Source organism: Misgurnus anguillicaudatus, chromosome 7 (assembly GCF_027580225.2).
Source record: "Misgurnus anguillicaudatus chromosome 7, ASM2758022v2, whole genome shotgun sequence".
Lineage (NCBI taxonomy): Eukaryota > Metazoa > Chordata > Actinopteri > Cypriniformes > Cobitidae > Misgurnus > Misgurnus anguillicaudatus.
In genome coordinates, this window is record NC_073343.2 from 34,095,069 (window position 1) to 34,115,482 (window position 20,414).

At 38.4% G+C, this 20,414-nt stretch overlaps 2 protein-coding genes across 2 annotated transcripts in view; both read right to left on the bottom strand.

The window, feature by feature from the left end:
• Positions 1 to 15,093, bottom strand: part of col12a1a (collagen, type XII, alpha 1a) — a 72,147-nt gene extending 57,054 nt beyond the window's left edge. Inside the window, 13 exon segments of the mRNA XM_073869778.1 lie at positions 5,013 to 5,282; positions 5,367 to 5,639; positions 5,727 to 6,005; positions 6,519 to 7,121; positions 7,302 to 7,592; positions 7,690 to 7,860; positions 7,950 to 8,114; positions 8,302 to 8,565; positions 9,134 to 9,184; positions 9,992 to 10,132; positions 10,204 to 10,320; positions 14,194 to 14,299; positions 14,935 to 15,093. Coding sequence (XP_073725879.1) covers positions 5,013 to 5,282; positions 5,367 to 5,639; positions 5,727 to 6,005; positions 6,519 to 7,121; positions 7,302 to 7,592; positions 7,690 to 7,860; positions 7,950 to 8,114; positions 8,302 to 8,565; positions 9,134 to 9,184; positions 9,992 to 10,132; positions 10,204 to 10,320; positions 14,194 to 14,263 — 2,695 coding nt within the window. The 5' untranslated portion in view covers positions 14,264 to 14,299; positions 14,935 to 15,093.
• Positions 15,094 to 16,304: 1,211 nt separating this feature from the next.
• Positions 16,305 to 19,816, bottom strand: cox7a2a (cytochrome c oxidase subunit 7A2a). The gene is made up of 4 exons (XM_055173055.1): positions 19,657 to 19,816; positions 19,095 to 19,184; positions 16,995 to 17,079; positions 16,305 to 16,511 (listed from the first exon to the last, which is right to left on the bottom strand). Exons 1-4 carry the CDS (start codon positions 19,672 to 19,674, stop codon positions 16,456 to 16,458), a joined length of 249 nt encoding a protein of 82 aa, XP_055029030.1. The 5' UTR covers positions 19,675 to 19,816; the 3' UTR covers positions 16,305 to 16,455.
• Between the last annotated feature and the right edge of the window lie 598 nt (positions 19,817 to 20,414).

The following is a 20,414-nucleotide window of genomic DNA, read 5'->3' on the forward strand; positions in this document are numbered from 1 at the left end:
GCCGAAGCAACAGAGAAGAGCGCAAGCAGAAGTTATGTGAAAATGTAGGAGTGCTGACAGGCTGGTCGCCCTGTATAAACGACAGTGCTAAAGCCTCTCCCTCCCAGCAGTCCTTCTCATCCTGTTCTCCTGATGAGCATTTGACCTCAGGACAGTCACCTGTCTCCCACCCGCTGTGCCCTGCAGCCATAATACACGTCAAATGGACCATCTGTCAGGCTGAAATAACAGCTAAAAGTCAATTTATGTTCGGGGGTCTGCGTCATCGCTAAAACAAGAACTAGATATCTCATCCGGGAGGATAGGGACTTCAAATCACAGGATAAGTGCTTAGGAAAATGGTTGTCCTAATTTCATTCTGTTTTCTAATCCAATTCTTCTAAAACATTCCCACAGGGTCTCTTACAGTATGTAAAAATATTTTAATTGGTTGGTGGTTCAGTTAGCAGGCTCATAAAATGTTGAGGCAAACAATAAGAAAACAAATACTGTAATGGTTTCAAGGGCACTGCTATGGTATTGCAAAGGTGTCTCCAATCTTTTAAATGTGTTGTTAAGTATTTGCCAACTGAAAAGGCTCCATACCTGCTTTTAGCTGGTGTAGCCTGATGCTTTTAGAGGAGTTTTGCCAATTTTTAGCTCACCCACCAGCTGACCCACCAGCTTGACCAGGCTAGAAGACTACCTTGACCAGCTTTGGCAGCCTGGGATGACCAACTTTAACCAGCTACTTCCATCTTAAAAAGTTACGACCAGCCAATCATCTTAGCCTAGCTGGCCAAGCTTCCAAACTGGTTTAAGCTGGTGGGTCAGCTGGTCCTCCAGGCTGACCAGCTATACTATGTAGCAAACTGGTTTAAGAAGGGTTTTGGCCAATTTTTAGCTGATCCAGATGGTCTTAGCAGGTCAGGTTGGGAAATCAGCTGACCCACCAGCTAAAACCAGCGGATGCACTAGCTTGACCAGGCTGGGAAGACTCTCTTTGGCAGTCTGGGAAGACCAATTTTAACCAGCTACGTCTATCTTAAACCAGCTACGACCAGCCAATCAGCTTAGCAGCTGGCCAAGCTTCCAGCCTGGTCAAACTGGTTTAAGCTGGTGGGTCAGCTGGTCCTCCAGGCTGACCAGATAAACTAGGTAGCAAACTGGTTTTAGAGGGGTTTTGGCCAATTTTTAGCAGGTCAAGGTGGTCTTAGCTGGTCATGTTGGGAGATCAGCTGACCCACCAGCTAAAACCAGCGGATGCACCAGCTTTGGCAGGCTGAGAAGACCAGCTTTGGCATGCTGGGAGAACCAGCTCAAACCAGCTACTTCCATCTTAAACCAGCTAAAATGTCCAAAACCTCTCTACAACCAGCCTGCTTCACCAGCTTAGTCAGTTAAAAACAGGGTTTTTAGTAGTCATGCTAGGGTACTTTGGGAGCCGTGGCATAATGGTCTTATTCAAATAAGCAAACCTAAGCAAAGTCTAATCATAGCTCTAATCACTAACCCTATGCATGACTAAAAAGTAAGAGTGATTCTTGCTTTAACGGACACCACAAACTAACCCGAGTTGGAACAGCCAACAGCCAGGACTTGCACAGAGGTCTGGTTTCCTAATAGAGAGTAGTACATATGTTAATGCCATCACAGGCTGCTTTACTAATGTGTGGATGAAGGGCCAATGCAAGAAACAGCTCAGTTTACACATGCCACTCATGACAAATCATTTGTGCCATTCTGCTTTAATACGAGATGCAGCAGTGCAATACTGTGCACGAGTTTATTAATGCTGCTCTACAGATATTGTTACGCCAGATCAAAAGCAGACTTCTTTTGAACCTCCGCATATGCTATTTTTCATTCTTTGAACTTTGTTTTTGCATTCCATCCAAACAAAATGTTGACGTTAACCAAGAACAGAGGTCTAGCGTTAACGGGACTGTCGTCCTGAATTACGTCACGTTGGATGAGTTTGAAGCACCTGGAAGCTCAGAATCCCCACTGGTTTACATCCTCGAGTCTTGACTTTAGCACTGACCCCATTATGAATGTTGAATACATATTTACCCACATTCAAACCATATGAGCTGTTAAGATAAAGGGACATCACAAACAGGTTCTAACAGAAGTATGTGGATCAAGGCCAGTTTTCCACTATAAACCATGTTTGATCCACAGACATTAGCTTTATCCTACATTCAAACACTAAGCAAACATATTCAACAGGGCAATAAGTCATTTCTGTATTTTGTTGCAGTATTCACCTTCACTTTGGACTGCACATTTTTTTCAACGGATTATCTACTACATGGGCAAAAAATACAGGCCAAATGTTTATCTCCTGACCATTGATGATAGCTTTAGTTGAAAAAGAGCTAATATTATCAACACATTCACGTATTTTCCATTTTCAGACCTTACCCAGACTCTTAAACTGTCAGCACAACGTATCAAACATGCTGGTTTCTGCAATGATAAAAACATCTTGAACATGACTTACGCTAGGGCATTAAACAGCTCTGTGATTTGCCGTTGGCCATCTAGGTAGACATTAAGTGAGATCTGTCCTCTATCTCCTGTCTCTCCTTTCACAGAAAAATCAAAAGTATATTTTCAGTAAAACAGAGCAAAAATCTGGCACAGAGACGCAGTCTGGCACGGACGAAGATCTCCCAAGCCCAGTTTCCACACAAACAATCATGAGACAAAACACATGCTGACTGCAACCACATTCACCAGGTGTTAAAACACACCAAAGTCGCGCTAATACATCTGCTGCAAACTTCGAAACCCAAAGAATATAACACTTTAATACGTTTTTCTTGGATGCCAAAGACATTATCAGGAACAAAATAATAAAAGATGAAAATATAACCTGGAGCGGCAATTATCGCGATCCAAAGAGACTGGTTAAGGCATGGTCCAAGTGCACCACGTCTAATAAAGTCTGTACATCACACTTACAGTTTAATTACTCATTATTTACTTTGCCAAGAATACCGGCTCAAAGGCTATCTACCAAACTATGTAATGAATCGGAACTCCTTCGTTTACTTTTTATTAAGTGTGCTTGTACATAATAAAAAGCGATTTGTCAGATTAATAATTTTGGGATTTAGCAAATGCACTTGTAGATGTATGCAAAAGTTTAACTTCCTGAAGGTTGATTTGGTTTAGTTGTAGTGAATCCAACTGATTACATGTAATGAACCAGGGGGCAACTTGTTAAATATTAACATTTAAAAGTTGCAATGTACGGCCCATTAAGCCTTTACCCCTAGGTAGGCAAGCAGACAGTTCAAACAAGTTGAATAATGTCTATTCTCTGCAGGAGACCAGATGTAAAAATCCCTCTTACATGTTCTCAGTAATAGTCCCTAAAGCTCTTGTCAAAGGTCACTTCCTAATTGTCCTGACTGGTTTTGGCCTCATAATACACTTTTTTGAAGGCGGAGACCAGAACTGACACAACTGAAACAAAGAGGGTTGTGTTATCCTCCAAGTAAAATCAAAGATGCTTGTCATCGCCAGAAATGTTTCCTTCCACCCTGTGTGGAAAGTCAGCCTGAGTCAGCATGCATAATTCCCAGCCTCTGAAATATGTGCTTTTGTATAAACAGACGGGTAGTCATTAGTGCTTCAGACCAGTGTAACCAGTGGTTTGAGTATTGTGGAAAATTAGCATTAATGGTTGAGACTCTCATCTAGGATAAACTAGGTACCAAGTCATTGCTGCTGTTCAGAAAGCAAGTGGCAATTCTTCAAAATGTCAAAAAATGTTATAATTCATATACTGCCGTGATGCGTTTTCTATTGAACAAAATCTAAAAGACTCAATTATATAACCAGCAGATTAGACCTTACGCAAGCAAACTTCCCGAAGATCATCTCATGAGATGCTTTCATTCGCCATTCATTTCGTGCCAAGAATGAGTTGGGAAATTTTTACAAGCTCAGCTCATTCATCTACTGCCCACAAAGGGGAATCCACATGGGTCGTGATTTAACCACCCTCTCATTATCTGACACAAGTGCGACTACTGAGAGAACTGCTGCTTCATTGTGGCAGGAGATACAGAGCTGTTGTCTAAAAAGTTGCCCCATTTGATACCAGACAAAACCTACACCAAAGGGGCTGGTCATAAACAGAGAAATAAATGGCGCCCGGTATTTTGTAATCTAAAGGTCACCCATTTGCTTTTTCCCAAAATTTCCAAAAGAAAGCTCAGAGGAGTTCTCACTGTCAGGCAAAACCAAATATCTGTCATCTGTTACCTGTATGTTTCAATGGGCATCTTTTGATTAATTTAAAGCCCACCTATTATGGCTTTTTTACAATATGTAATATAAGTCTCAGGTGTGCCCATAATGTGTCTGTGAAGTGTTAGCTCAAAATACCCCACAGAGCAAAAACGCGCAGTTTTGATGTCTGTACCTTTAAATGCAAATGAGCTATAGCTCCTCACTTCCTTACAAACAGACAGTGAGCACTTTCAATTAAGATAGATCTGATTATAGTCTGAGACAGTAGCATCAACTGGACAGAGTACAACTCGCTGAGGGTGGAAACTACGGTAATGCAGGACTGTAAGTGGGGGGGGGCTTAATCAATGTGACCTCACATTGATAAAAGAATCAAAATGGCTTGTCTAATGAGACTGCTTGGTTTAATGGGGATTTTTTTTAGTTGTATGGTGGTTATACTCATACACTGCCAACACACATTATGTCCAAACATGTTGAATTTTGCATAATAGGTGCCCTTTTCCCATCAAAGATTTTCGACATACTATTTACATAAACACAACATAAAGGGATCTGAATGATGTGCACGTTTTCATGACAGAAACATCAAATAGGAATTCATTTTTTCTACTACTTTAGGATTTAAAGAATTAAAGGTGGTTTGCTTCAGTTCCTTGTTGCTTCTTAAACATTGGCTCCTAATACAGTAGTTTCATAAAATTAGACTATTAAAAAGGACAAGAATCACATGCAAGGTGAACGAAAATTACTACGCCTCTTACCTTCCAGAGTGGTGCCTGTTCCCATGAGCGGATCTCCGAGCCCAGAAGCGTAACGGGCACTAACAAACAGCTCATATTCCGTGTCCGGCTGCAGATTTTTCAGCAAAGCAGTAGTTGAGTCTCCTTTCACACTTATTTCTTTCCTCTCCCCACCATCAGGTTTGTAGGCCACATTGTACTGGAGCACATTTCCTGGAGCTGGTCGCCACGAGACCCTCATGCTGGACACAGTTTCATTGAAGACCTTCAGGTCACGTGGAGAGCCCCGAACTGAGAAAATCACACAGATGTGATTAACTATTTTGTAAGTTTAGGTAAAACAGTTATGGAGTAAAATCATCAAACAGTACTGACCTTCTTTGGTGGTGCCCTCAGTGTCCATTGAAGGTCCCCTTCCACTGTCATACTCAGGGTATACAGTGACGCGGTAGGTGGTGATGGGTAGCAGCCTGTGAAGCACAATCGTGACCTCACTCCCATCGGTCTCTGCTTCCAATCTATCTCCACCACCCACAGGCTCATAAAACAGTCTGTACTTCTTCACCATTCCAGGAGCGGCTGTCCAAGACACACGGAAGCTGTCCACCGTTTCCTCACTCACCCTAAGGTTACGGACAGGGCCTGCCTCTGAATTACGAAATTTGTCATCAATAATTAAGAAATGTAATACAGCTATGCATGATATAATCAGCTTTGGGTATTATTATCAGATACCTTCTAAAGTCGTCTCCTCTCCCGTCAGGGGAAAGCTGTCTCCTTTGTCATACTGAGCAATGACGTTAACCTCGTAAGTGGTAAGGGGGGTGAGATTGGGTAAAATGACCGAGTTGGTGTCATAATTAACCATCATTGAGATATAGTCTCCCGTTATATCAACCGCTGGCCTGAAACGAACCAGGAAAGACATGACATCTTCTCCTTCGGAAATCCATGAGGTCCTGAAGCTCCTGGAGGTCACCTCTGAGAAGCTCAGAGACCTTGGTGGAATCAAACCTGCGGTCAAACACATCTCTATGAGCTAAAGGCACTTTTGTACACTGCACATTTTGTCTTGGTAACATGTTTATCCCACCATGAGACATCTTGTTGTATCTTATTCATGAAGTGTTGTTTATTTAAACTGGACAAATGACAACAAAATTCACATTAGATGTCAACTATTATATATTGTTATTATATAACAACAATAATACCATGGTAGCTTTTGTTGCATTGTTAAGAGGAGAGAAATTCTTGAAATTCATGGCATATTAAAACAAGCTTTCTTTTTAGTATTGAGGTGATCATTATCAAGATACCATCAAACAATGTTTTTTTTATTTCTGGGCAAGACTCAGCATATGTTTCTGTTATAACCCAACAGTACTTGATAGAGCAGGTCTGCATAGGTATATGGGCAAAACAAAGTGATTGTGAAACAAAATGACAAAAAGGCACTCTACTCTTTGTTTTAAAAACCTCTTTGCTTTAAACACAGCAAACATAAAAACCGAAGTTGCCACTTACTTCTTTTCTTGATATTATGGAGTTCCTGCTCAATTCTTAAACAGATGGATGTGGTCAGTTCCTTGGAGATCCGCTCAAAAGCATCAAAGTCTTCCACCTCGAACACATGGCTATCAGCAGGAGCATTGGCAATCGCCTCCAGCTCACTGCGAACCGCATCCTTGACTCCCACAGCAAAAATCTCCACGTCTGCATTCCTTAGTTTATTGGCTGGATCTTTAAAAGAGTCTGAGGACTTTCCGTCCGTGATGAGAACCATGACCCGTGGAACGTTATCGCGGGCCCCGCGGCCGGAAGCGAAGATCTTTTCCCTCACGTAGGTCATGGCCTTACCGGTGTTGGTGGATCCTCCACGGTAGGGGAAGGTGCGAATTGCCTTGACCACCGTATCGATGTCGTGGTGCTTGTTCAAGGCAAACTCCGTGTAAGGATCCCTGCTGTACTGAACCAAGCTGATCTGCACTTTATTGGCTCCGATGTCAAAGGAGCTGACCAGCACTTCGAGGAAGCCTCTAACTTTAGCGAAATTAGGCAGTCCTATGCTGTAGGAGCCATCCACCAGAAGAACGATATCAGCCTGAACCTCCACCTCTAGGGAGCACTCTAAAAAACACGAAAGGTGAGATTTAACAACCTTTCTCTTTGACTGCAAAGATAATACGTGTTAAATTATATAAGCAATATACAAAAACACACTATCAACACTGAATTCTTGATCAATACACTCAACATCAACTTAATCCATCAACCTTGTAATAAGTATACTGCAGATTAGGATCTAACCTGTAGATATTTTGACAGGCTGAGTCTTTTCCGTGGTAGTTTTTGGCTCGCTTGGGGTCAGACCCTTGAGGGCAAACAGATTGATCTCATACACTGTCTCAGGGGTAAGGTCTCTGACATTGGCCAAAGTCATCGTGGGTCCCATGTACAGCTCCTGTCTCTTGGCGCCAGCAACCGTGGGGATCAGTTGCAGCTTATAGCCTGTGACGTCTCCACGAGATGCATCCCACGTAATCCTCATGGACTTGGAGGAGATGTCCGTTACTTTAAGGTTTGAAGCTGGTTCAACAACTGCACGGACAGGAATATGTGATAAAAAGTTTAGTATGCATATGGATAACTTTCCAATTATTTTATAGATCATCCAAGATAATGTGTTCATATGTACCTTCTCCGCTTACTAAGGAATTTAGCTGCTCCTCCACTCCGGAGCACACCTCATTGATAAGCCTCTTCTGCACCTGATCAATCATGTCGAAGTTTGGAACGTTGTAGACATGCTTGCTGTGAGGAGTAGAGGCTATCTCCTTTAACTCATCCTCATCGGCTCCTTTGATACCTGGATAAGACATGAAATACTACTTTAGAAAGTGTTTGAACGTATAAACCTCTGTTTGAAAACATGTTAATAGATACAAAGACACAAACCCAGGACAAAGATCTCTACTCCGTTGTTCCTCAGACGTTCGGCATACTCGGCTACAGGGTCTTGAGACTTTCCATCCGTGATGATCATGGCTATTTTTGGAAAGTCTTTCCTGGATCCGGCTGCCTCAGTGAAAGTGTTTTTCACCAGATAGTCCATTGCATCACCTGATTGAGGATGTAAACATACAAACTCCCTGTTAAATGATATACTAACTTGGCAGGGTGTTACATTGTGTAATTCAGCTCATTCAGGCCAGTGAACCCCACCTCTTCCTAAATCCCTCAAATTTATTGTTGATCTCGGAACAACTTGTACTTGGCGAAATCATGGAAAGCTTAATCCTTTACGCACCTGTCATGGTATTTCCACCCTTGTAGGGCAGATTTTTGATGGCTCGTAGGAGGTCTGGCCTTCGGAAATGCTGGTTCAGGTTAAACTCTGTCCTGGTGTCTGAGCTGTACTGCACCACAGCTACTCTGGTCTTATCTTCCCCGATGTCAAAGGCTCCTGCCATGGCCCCAATAAAACTCCGGATGTATTTAAAGTTTTCTCTTCCCACACTCCAAGAGCCATCCACCAGGAAAACCAGATCTGTGACTGCACTTACAGAGCACTCTGAAAGACAAGTCAAATAGGAGGAATGAGAGAAAGCCCACGCTATACACAACCATCCAGTCATTTTTCTTTGTTTTGCCAAAATGCTTTTTCCGAGCAATGGAAACCAAATAAACTTTTTCCTAATCAAGATGTTACCTTTAAATCTACCTCTTTGCATGTTTTGGTACTGTGCTCACTATCTGGACTCATAACAAAAGAAACACGAGTAAACAATTTGGGTCATGAATGTAATCCTTTCCGTTTAGTTCGAGTGTATGAGGGTCAATCTATGAGGCTGGAAAGTGACCTCACCTTTTCTTAAGTTTAGTTGCACAACGCAATGCTGTTTATAAGCTCTGATTTTAATTAAAAACAATTTCCAACCACAGCCTTCACAAACTTTCCTTGCAAGCAGTAACAAATTCCTAAAACCAACTGTGGTTGGACAAACAAGTCCAGAGGAAAGTTTTATATTTTGCATGACGGTTGCCATTTGATCTTGCATTACAAGAAACAAAACGACATTATCTAAACAATAAAATGGTTTAAGAAAAAAGGTTTTGACTGATTAAGTGAATATACTCACTGATTGCCTCTTACTGCGTCTTCCTAGTTTCATTGGTGGGACTTGATTGAACTGTAATTGAAAGATGAATTAGTTCCACAGCATACAATTCAAGTAAATCTGTGCAAATTGTAATATTTCACAAAAAAGTTAGTTAGACCATTTTTTTTATTATATAATAGTGTTGCCTGCCAATGCACACCCCACCACCATAATTCTAGGGTGTTTGCGCACCCTCAAGTCTTCATAATGTGTTGGTCTCTATATAAGCTTAAATACTTCATAAATTGAAAGTCTATAGATTTTGTTCATCTATTGTATTGTCCACCAGCACACTCCTCAACAACCCTTACGATTATAATTACCATTTATGCTTTAAACACAACTGACAAGCTCAGATGCAAAGCCGCTGAATGCTACCTCTGTCAAAAATTAGATGATTGTTTTGCCATTGTGGGTGTGTCCTTTTAAATGCAAATGAGCTGATCCCCTTCTGACATCACAGGGGGAGCCAAATTTCACTGAGCTATTTTTTCACATGCTTGCAGAGAATGGTTTACCAAAATTAAGTTACTGGGTTGATCTTTATCACATTTTCTAGGCACTGGGGACTCAATTATAGCACTTAAACATGGGAAAAGTCAGATTTTCATGATATGTCCCCTTTAAGAACGCATTAACAAGAAAACACGTCTGGCGCACTTACAGAGTTTTGTATCTCAGCTCTCCAAATGTTTCTAGGGTGAAACTGCATGTTATGAGTTACTCCATAAATTTTACGACTTGGGTTATGAGCTCAAATAACTAAACTGTCATAAAAACAACGGTAATAATAGAGTTTATTTTAGCAAGCACCATCATTAAGACATGTGCACTTACTAGTTATCTGGCCAAGAATGGGAATACTTTCTTCTGAGCCATAATATGAAACGATCGCCACCGAATAGTCCACATCTGGAGTTAGATCCGTGATAGATGTGCTTGTGGCCGATGAAGGGAGATTTAAATCTTTTGAATCATCTGCAAAAGCAAGACATCACGTTAGAAGATATATAGATGATGGGCTATGGACAGATGTTGATATCACTCACCGTTTTCTGATGTTACTTGTATTTTGTAGCCTTGTATTTGAGATGGCGGTCTTTTCCATGACATCTGCACTGTGTTTTCATTTAGGATTTTAAATTTCAAGTCTGATGGGGGCTCCACTGCAACAAGAAGTCGGTCGAGTTAAGATCAAGAGAAGTGGAGACATCTGAATTATTATTAATATTAAGAATAATGCTGGAAAAACAATACATGATTTTCACAGTCCCAACGACAAACACTTCAGGACTGAAGTTGAATCGTTTATTGTTGGGCAAGACAAACAGAACCAAAGATGACAAAACAACGCAAAAGGATGACGAAAGCCATTCGAATGGATCAAATGGCCTTTTCTTGAGTTGCATAACCTGGATTGTCACGGCCTGCAGCTCAAGCTGAGAAAGACTAAACACATTTCTAGACCCCTAAACTTCGTCGCCCATCCATATGCAGACAACCATCCAATGCATGCTGAATGCTGTCACAATGCATGCCTGTACACTGGAAACAAAATGTAATAAATCAATCGTATCATTCCCAAGATATTGATTATACAATGGAATCGAGTTTTTGATGATTTTTATGATGCAATATATATACACTCAGTGTAAGGGTATGTATAAATATGTATACATACACATCACTTTCAACAAGGAATTAAAGTACTAGCAGGTTTTATTTATAGGACACACATCCATTGCAAATCTCAGAAAAAGAATACACAAGTCGTGACCGACTTTTGTGTAGTTTCTTTTCACACATACTCCTTCAGCACGCTTAATTGAGAGGTACGGAGCAAACTGTGTAATATCGACAAACAACACAGAGCCATCCACATTCGGCTGGCTGTCATGCAGATGTACATGAGAAAGTTGCTGAGTGAACAACTTGATAAACGGCTTCCATGTACACAAGGAACCAGACATAATATATTTCAAAATGATATTCATTCAATGTCATAGACATTATTAACATGCAATCTACATCAATGCTTTGTGGATCTCATCTTATCTCAGCAGGTGGAGATGGAGATGATGTCCACGTACATACTCAACATCCACATCTGCACGAATGCTGATGATTGATGTAGATCTCTGATGTCAGAATAATGTCTTGAATTTAATGGCAAACAGACGATCTCATACAAATTGCAAACAACTGGAGATATTTGATATTTAAACATGCTTTGCTTTTACGTGTAAGTTAGTAAATAAGTATATAAAGGAGATTAAAGGCTTGAAGAAAGCTTGAGATGTAAGAGTATTGTGCCTACACTCTTTAAAATAAAGGTTATTTAATGTCTTTTCACAACACATTACGTTAAGCGAACAGCAGATGAGCTGTGCTCTTGGGTTTCGCTACATGGTTCTTTAAAAAAGTTTGTGATGCTGCAATATTAAGATTTATCAGATCACATTATTGTTTTAAAGAACTAGATTTAAAAATGCAAAAAAATGTTTAACTACATCAAGCTTTAAAACACATATAGTTGGAACCTTTATTTTGAAGAGTGCATTTTAGTAAACAGATTAATGCTACTCATCACCAACAACCCAGACAGCAGACGACTCTGGGCAGGATCCGCACCGATCAGCGCCAGAGCTGTTGACTTCGGCACAGATCCGGAGCGGAACCGGCCCAGAGTAATCTGCTTTCTGGGTAAGGTGAAGAAGATTTCATGCACTACTGTTTAAACTGATACGGTCTTCTTGACTCTATCCTTCTTAATAAACTTATACCAGGCATGTCACTGGTTAATGCAGATAAGTGCTGGTTTATTGTTGGTTTAGCAGATTGCTGGATTTGCTGGTTAAGAACACTGGTGGCCCACCAGCATATAAACTGCAACTTTAGCTAGGTACCTAATGACCAGCTGGAAAATGGATATGGCGCATGCAAAAACAAGTAGAAGCAAAGTTTGAGTGGAAATCGGCGGAGAAAGATGGCAGCAGAATATCATTTTGAAATAAATGATGGATGACAAACGACAAATAACACGACCCAAACAAAGAGTTGAGTTGAGGGTCTGCCGGAGGAAGAATGCTCACCAACCTGACGCATCATACTCAAACAGCCCGGGCAGATTAGCTTCATGTGTCCAAACGGGCCACGAACCCCATGAGTCTTCACTGATTCAGAGGTCAAGCCCAGGCATCTCACCGGCGGTGTCTCGACACCAGCGCACAAAAATAACACTCGACCTACCATTTACTCTGTCTAAAATGCAATATACCAGCGCTGAAATAATGGAATGTGACGGCTTTGTTGACTTTGTTGACAGTTTAATAACGAAAAAGACAAAAATGTCTGCTCGTGTTGAGTTTGTGGAAACTTCAGGACAAAGAGGCCCCATCAGGAGAGAACCTCTCTTATTCCCTGAAGAGAGACGACCTCCTGCCAGTCAGGCATTCTTTTTGGCTTGCGCCGTCGCCAGGCAGTTCGGAAAAGAGGCCGGAGTCTCCCGGTGAAGCCGAACAGAAGCCAAAGTAATTCCGCAACATGTGCTGACATTAAACATTACCGCATATTAACTTTCCATATGGATTGCAAGTCAGCGTTTTCGAGAACTTTCGGCTGCGGGAGACTTAAAAAAGGCTCTTTGTCTTGAGGACTAATTTCACCCACTCATGTTACATCTTTCCATTCTGTTGCAGCACAAAAAATGAATGAATTACGAGTTTCCATTCGGTGTTCCAGTTGACTCAGGCTCCGTGGTCAGATATTTTCCCGAGAGAGCTGTCGTTGGACTAAACCGATGCTGTTTGGTGACCAAAACTATATATCTCTCTTAAACTAAAACAACTTCAGATCTTGCGGTCGAAACCCCTTATCCATTTGACTACTGTAAGTGATTGCACGAGAAGTAATTTCCATTCACTCTTGCTTTGTGCATCCTAATTAAGTTTTTACAGCTAAACATCCATCAGCTTGTGATAAATGTGCAGGCTGTGTGCTCTTAGGGCAGAAAGAAAAATGACTTTGTCTTTCTGCCCTAAGGACACTTTTAAGTATGTAAACGCCGCTGAACATATACTGCACATATGAATAAATTGTCTGTTGTTTACCCTGTCCTGATCTGTTTAATAAAAAATGCTTTCATCTCCTTTCCTCGTGCAATTAGCCGGCACTGTTGTGGTAATTCATGGGGCAATAACTGACTCATAGAGGAGGTGATTATCATCCCAGACTTCATTCATCTTGCATATCTTCAGAACTGCAGAGGCATGCCCAGCAAACAAATCGTGCGCTTTTTAACATTTTCCATCCCATACATTGGAGCATGAACAGATACTTTAGAAAAATTGGGTGAGTGCATGTGTGTATCATTAGGAGCATATGGCTCTATGCTCACTGAAGTCCCATGTGACACATCTGAAACCTTTAAACAAATACAGTAAATCTGCAGATTCTGCTCATTTTAAAGCCTAATTTTGTGTGTGTGTGTGTGTGTGTGTGTGTGTGTGTGTGTGTGTGTGTGTGTGTGTGTGTGTGTGTGTGTGTGTGTGTGTGTGTGTGTGTGTGTGTGTGTGTGTGTGTGTGCGTGCGTCCGTGCGTGCGTGCGTGCGTGCGTGTGTGTGTAATCATCTACTACTTAAAAGATATATAAGTATATATATATATATATATATATATAAGTATAAATAGTCAACTATAGCTATACTATATAACTTATTTTAGAAATAAAATTCTGTCTTAAATTTCATTATAATCAAGGTATAATGTACATTTAAGTACTGAAATACATTTTTAGTCCCCAATAACATAGTCATAACATATTTTATCAGATTATATATCAAATAAATCAGATAATACACTTTAGATAACGCATATCAAGTAATACAGAGATAGATTACAGAGGTATAGATTACAGGGACAGGCAATAGAACTAGACTATAGAGATAAAATGAGATGGGCTAAAAACTATATATAGGCTACAGAGATAGACTATAGAAACAGATTATAGATAGACTATAGACTATAGAGTTTGACTATACCTTGAGCCTCAACTGAATTCAGCAATAGAGTTAAGAGAGTAGCAGCTGCCAAGCACAGCCTGATCTTCATGTTTACACACAGTCAGTCACCAGCTCATTAATTAATCTACAACAAAAAAAAGACGTAAATAATCATCATTTTTGCATGCACATTATATTTTTTTTATTTACTGACAGAATAATAATTTAAGAAATTCCAAATGTAAACTGTGTTACTGCGCACTAAATATGTCCTAAATAAATGTATTTAATCTTTAACAATTAATAGATAAGATTTTCTAATGCATTATTCTACATTAGAGCCTTCATCATCATTTTAAAGCTCACGAGCGCCTCCACGTGGACGTTTATAAAAGTGCAGAGAAACGCAACGAGCATTCAGCTCATTGATACGGATGAAACTTCAGTGCAACTTTAATTCTAAATCATCGTGATAATCTATTTTTTTTGCTAAACATTTTAAGGTAAAAGAAAAACACGCTGAATTTGCTAAAACGTGTTTTAACAATATGTTTATAGATAAAAGACTTTCAAAATATATCAAAATCTTTTTTTACCTTTTCATATTTTTTTTTACAAGTATCACCTCAGACTAATTAAACTTTAATGACAAAAAACATTATAACTAGTAATAATCCCACGTGCAATTAATCCCTGAACACAATTCCAAGCACATACGAATATGCAGGAATGTTTATGGATAAATAATTTAGTAAATAATTGAAGAAATGATATTCTGACCTGTTACAGTGTCCTTCAGTGATAGAGATGTGAAGTCGGACTGAGATCTGTGAGACTCCTCCAGCATTAAGGCAAAACCTCCGTGAGAATGGGAGGTATCTGAGCTCAACCTCACACTAAATAGGGGGTTGTTCCTAAACTTTCCTCCCTTACGAAATTCCTTAAGAATGGTGCCCCCACTTTCAAACCAGAGACACGGGACCGGAGAAATGGACTGGGGGCTTTCACTTTGAGGCTGGTGGGGTTTACGTTTGATTTTTTTATTTTTGAATTGCATGTAGCTAACTCACATTCTGATCTAAACTTTTCTAATTCGGAAAGATTGAATTATTTAATTACAGTCATTATTATAATTAATATAAAACATTGTTAAAAGTTAAAATTCAGTGTACGGTATAAGTTACTGAGGTAAAAAGTTACACTTCTGTTGTTTGAAGGGTGCCGAGTCGCGTCCATATACATTACTACAATTACCCGAACGTGACAGCGTCTTTCTCAAAAACGAAGATAAAATATATTTTAAACTAAGAATGCGTGCTAATGTATGAGTAAACTATCAACATTTATTGTGTGATAACGAATGAGTTTGATAGGTGTGTAAGAATTTATGCGGCGCTGCGCAGACCGATCGGCGTATGACATCAAAGTCCTCCTCTCGCGGTAATATGATGTCATACACCGATCGGTCTGCGCAGCGCTGCAAGAATACACCGCATTAGCGGCTACCGTCAGACTGCGTCCCAATTTTTAATCCTTTAAGTTTTGTACGTGGATACATACTTAATATAACAAAACACATGACATATCACCATTGCACTCCCAAAAGCAAATTTAAACACACAGTTACAATTTTTTTTGTAACAAATTAACAATCATTTAAATGTCACTGATAAGATGTTTTGGTTTGTTTATTGTTTTGGTTTTATTTGCATAATTTTTTTGTAGAATGAACAAAGAGATAATACTTTTGGCAAGCAGCCTTAAGGCCATAATGCGTTAATGGATGCAGGTTCATCCTCCAACAATAAACCAGTGGTTAGGAATTACCATATGGAAAGACTAACTTTAATGTAAGACTTGAATTGTAAAAAAGTATTAAACATTGGGATAAATGGATTATGTACATCTAGAATACAGTCATTTAAACATTGTTCAAACTGCTTTGTTTTCTTTACCTATGATGACCCATTTATTTATCTTATTTGATATTTTTTGTATGTGCGTTCTTTGTTCGCAAAAAATAACAGTATATAAACAAATGAACAAATAGTTAAAACATCATTCTATTTTAAAAAAGCTCAAAAATGACATTAATATGTGCATACACAATTGTGTTTGAGGTTAAGCAAAGAAAACTAGGAAAAACAGGCTGTTTGTACAGTGTGACATTTTATTACATATGATTGCTCTTCATAGTACAATCAATAAATATTGATCCATGTATTCAAAATATCTGACAAGGACAAATCTGAGGATTAATGATCTTTGAAGCTCAGAGAGGTAAATGGATGGGAATGTGTATTAATTCTTCTTAGGCAGTGCTGCATCGACAAGCGAATACACCACAAAACCACACCCTGTAAAAAGAAGAGAGGGATTCATGTTTATTGTAGAGAATAGAGATTTAATACATTCATGTCTTTCTCCTAAATTAAACAAATTAAAAAGATAAAACCTGAACACTTGACATTGCAAAAACTTTTATTTTTAATCCTAAATTAAAATATTGTGATGCTCAGTAATGCTCCCCAATATAGGGTCAAACCTGCTAATAGGTACTACTAACTAATTACACTAGCAGCAGAACAAAAAAAAAACTAAATTTACTTTACACCTACAATTAGGGTTACAAACAGAAACATGTGTTTTTGCAACATGTGCTGGAAAATTATTGAAGAAATTTGTAACACTGCAAAAAAAATGTATTTAATATTAATAAAATGTTTAACCGTCAAAACACCTATCATTCACTATCATGCAAATTAAACAGGATTCACAAATGGAAAAGCCTGATGATATTAATAAACATCAGATTGTCAACTCAAATGTTCACATCTTACCAAAGACAGTAAGGGCCATTGTTGCCCTATACAAAAGAGCATCTTTTGCGCCTCCCTTTAAATGAACTGGCATGCCATTGTCTTCCTGAAAAAGAGGAATGAAACAGCATATTAACACATTTGATACATCAGCACTCATGTCTGAAAGTAGACATTTCCACAAGCACCGTGTGTGGACATGAGCGAGAGAGACAGTTTAAAGATGCAAACCCCAAATCTTCTATGGAATAAAACAGCGGATATTTTTTAAGAAACTTCACACAGCTATGTTTAATACAGCAACAGTTTTGACCAGGGAATGACAAGCAAAAAAAATCAATTTCACCATGAAGTAGTTTTGGTCTGGTCTTGTGCGCTATATGCACAATTTTCCGATCTTTGAAGATATTAAAATTCTTTGAAGATGTTCACAGAGCGTGTTTATGTGCACAATCTTACTTTGATTATGCTTAATAGGCTGGAAACATATAAGGTTACTTATCAGGGAAAGGTAATAATTGCTAAAAAAAAATCTGATTGGCATATGGAGATTTCTGCCCATTACCCCGATTTTTAAATCCATTAAAGTACGTTCTTAGCTCATGCAGTTGATTGCAAAAACTGCAAAACGAAAAACTGTTTTTTACAGGACCTGCAGACATGAGAAGAGATACAACAGATTTCCAACAACATTTTGTATTACAATGCGGATTATAGGACATCAATATCTGTGAGAAACCTGACAAAACGCTAAATCCAAGTGTTTTCTACGTAGCCGGTTTATCGACTTCCTTAGTCAATATTTTTTTGCAAGTAAATGCACCCAATGATTTTATTTTTTCTTCATTTTCAATAAAACTCATAAAGGTGTTTAAACTGTGCAAAATTATTTTCAAGGCATTGTATAATAATTCATAGTATTATTGCATCTATTTTAAAGCCACATGTGTGTCTTTGACTGAAACAACTAATAAAATCATACAATTTAAGATGGTAATCTGTCACATAACAAGTCATGTGAAAGTATGTTGTACTATGTTAAATATAATTCACCGTAAGATTAATGATATTTGAAAAGAGCAAAATCCAAAAACCAGCCTTTATTTAGCTTTGGTCTGTAAGCAAAGCCAGCATCAAAGCCAGTGACATCATAGTTACAGATTAAGCGAAGCATTACACTACTAGTTTAATTTAACGCTTTGACTATTTCGGCACTGCATGCAATGATTAGTAATCACAGCCTACTACCAAAGTGAACCCTATTAGCGAATCATTTCGTACTTATCTGTTCATCCACAATTTCAGTCCAGAACCTGGGAACAAATTGCAATCTTAACTTTAACAGTACCATTACCAAACATCATCTTATTGTGTGTCTGTGTGTGTATGCGTTATGTCCCAGATGTTTTAAAAGGGGCACTGACATTACTTATTCCAAAAGTATCTCGAAGCGAGAATCATACCCCTATCATCCGGGACGAGCCCCCACATTAAAGGAATAACTTTTAATAAATACTGCACTTTAAAAACATCTGGGATGTAAAAATATCTAAACACTCTCATACACTAAATGTAAAAATAACTGTAAATATGTTATTCTTTAAGGCTTTGGGGAATAAGTTGCATAAACATTTGCTGTTAAGTGTCTTAAAGAGATAGTTCACCCAAAAATTTAAATTGTCATCATTTAATCACTATAAATGTTGTTACAAACCTGTAAAAGCCTCCCCGCTCCGATAAACACGAAAGAACACATTCCGAGGAATGCTAGAAACCACACCAATCATGAGCCCCATTGACCTCCATAGTAGGATAAAAGAATACTATGGAAGTGAATGGGACCCATGATCGGTTTGGTTTCAAACAATCCTCCAAATATATTCCTTCATGTTCGTCAGAACAAAGAAACCCCCACAGGCCTGCAACAACATGAGAGTGATTAAATTTTTATTTTAGGGTAACCTATCCATTTAATAACTACAAATTAGTTAGGACTAATCAGTTTTACTTTCGGATTCATATTAGAGCAGTTTATTTTCTTTTATATAAACTGATCAGTAATTAGATGACTAACCTGTAAGACTAGTCTAAACAGCCACCGAGCTAGCACACAGGACTAACCTGAAACAACTTCTGCTTTGCTGGGACTTTATTCTCCAGCTGTCTGGGAGCACTGCTGGTTATGGTCCGTCTGGAGACCTGATGAAGGGTCTAGAAAAAAAAACTAAGTTATACTTTAATTCATATTTATACCTGTAACAATAACAATAGAGAAAACCCCTTTCAAACCAATGTTTCACTGCTAAACCTAGGTCAGAATTATACTAGAGAAGAGAATAAGCACATACAACCTAAAACATCATTCATAATAAATGTATTTGCAAGTCTAATCTATTTGTGAAAATATTATACGACTTGTTAAGGGTTAAAGGCAAAAATTAATTATACAAGCACACATATAAATTGCATTTAAAGAATATACACACAACTGAATTGTAACATCTTAACAATTACATTTTATTTCTCCTTTAACGAGCAGGAGGTCACGAGCACAGATGCTATGCTAACTGCTCTGCTTTCAACAAATCTAGACTTTTACACTATAAAATACATTCAATCTCATATTATTCATCCCCTCTATAGATTAATGAAATAAAACACACATATAATGTTGAAAACTCACCCTTAAGTGCCTAAACATGTTGAGTTTCTCCTTCAGATTGCAACGTTAAGGAAACCGCAAAAGCACAAGGACAGTCGGTAATGTCACTTCCTTCTTCTGCTTGATGCGGTAGCTGAACGAACAGCGCATTACTGCCGCCTGCTGGACAAACACCAGAAACATTCCAGCCAATCACTACATCGTTTGAAAGTGACCTACCCCATACGCAAAAAAAAGAGAAAAGAAATACATTTATTGAACCAAACTATATGCTTAATACATTTTGTAGAAAGTAAACCTTTATTAAATATATTTTTTTAATTTGAAAATATATTTAGTTTTAACCTTCATTAATCCTTCATATTAACATTAATTTCAAGGGCAACAAAAACATTTCTAATTTTACAACCCATCCTGCAAAAAATATATTTTCCTGGCCAAAATATAAAAGTTTGTATAAAATTTATAAAGTATAAAATGTATAAAATATAAAATTACAAGTATATTTTTGCATTTGAAAATATTTTTAATTTTAATCTTTTCAAACCTGTTATGTTTACAGATTTATAACATACAAAGTTTTTTTCTAATGCGACGTGAATATAAATGCTTTCAAATAGATTTATTTTTACAAATATATACAAATATATACAAAAATGGCCTAAAATATATTGGTGTATATATTACATATTTCAAAGTTTATTTTAGTACATATGGCTATTTAGTATATATGGCTGGTTGCTCTTTTATGTAACAAAATTCTCTTTGGGGTAACCTCT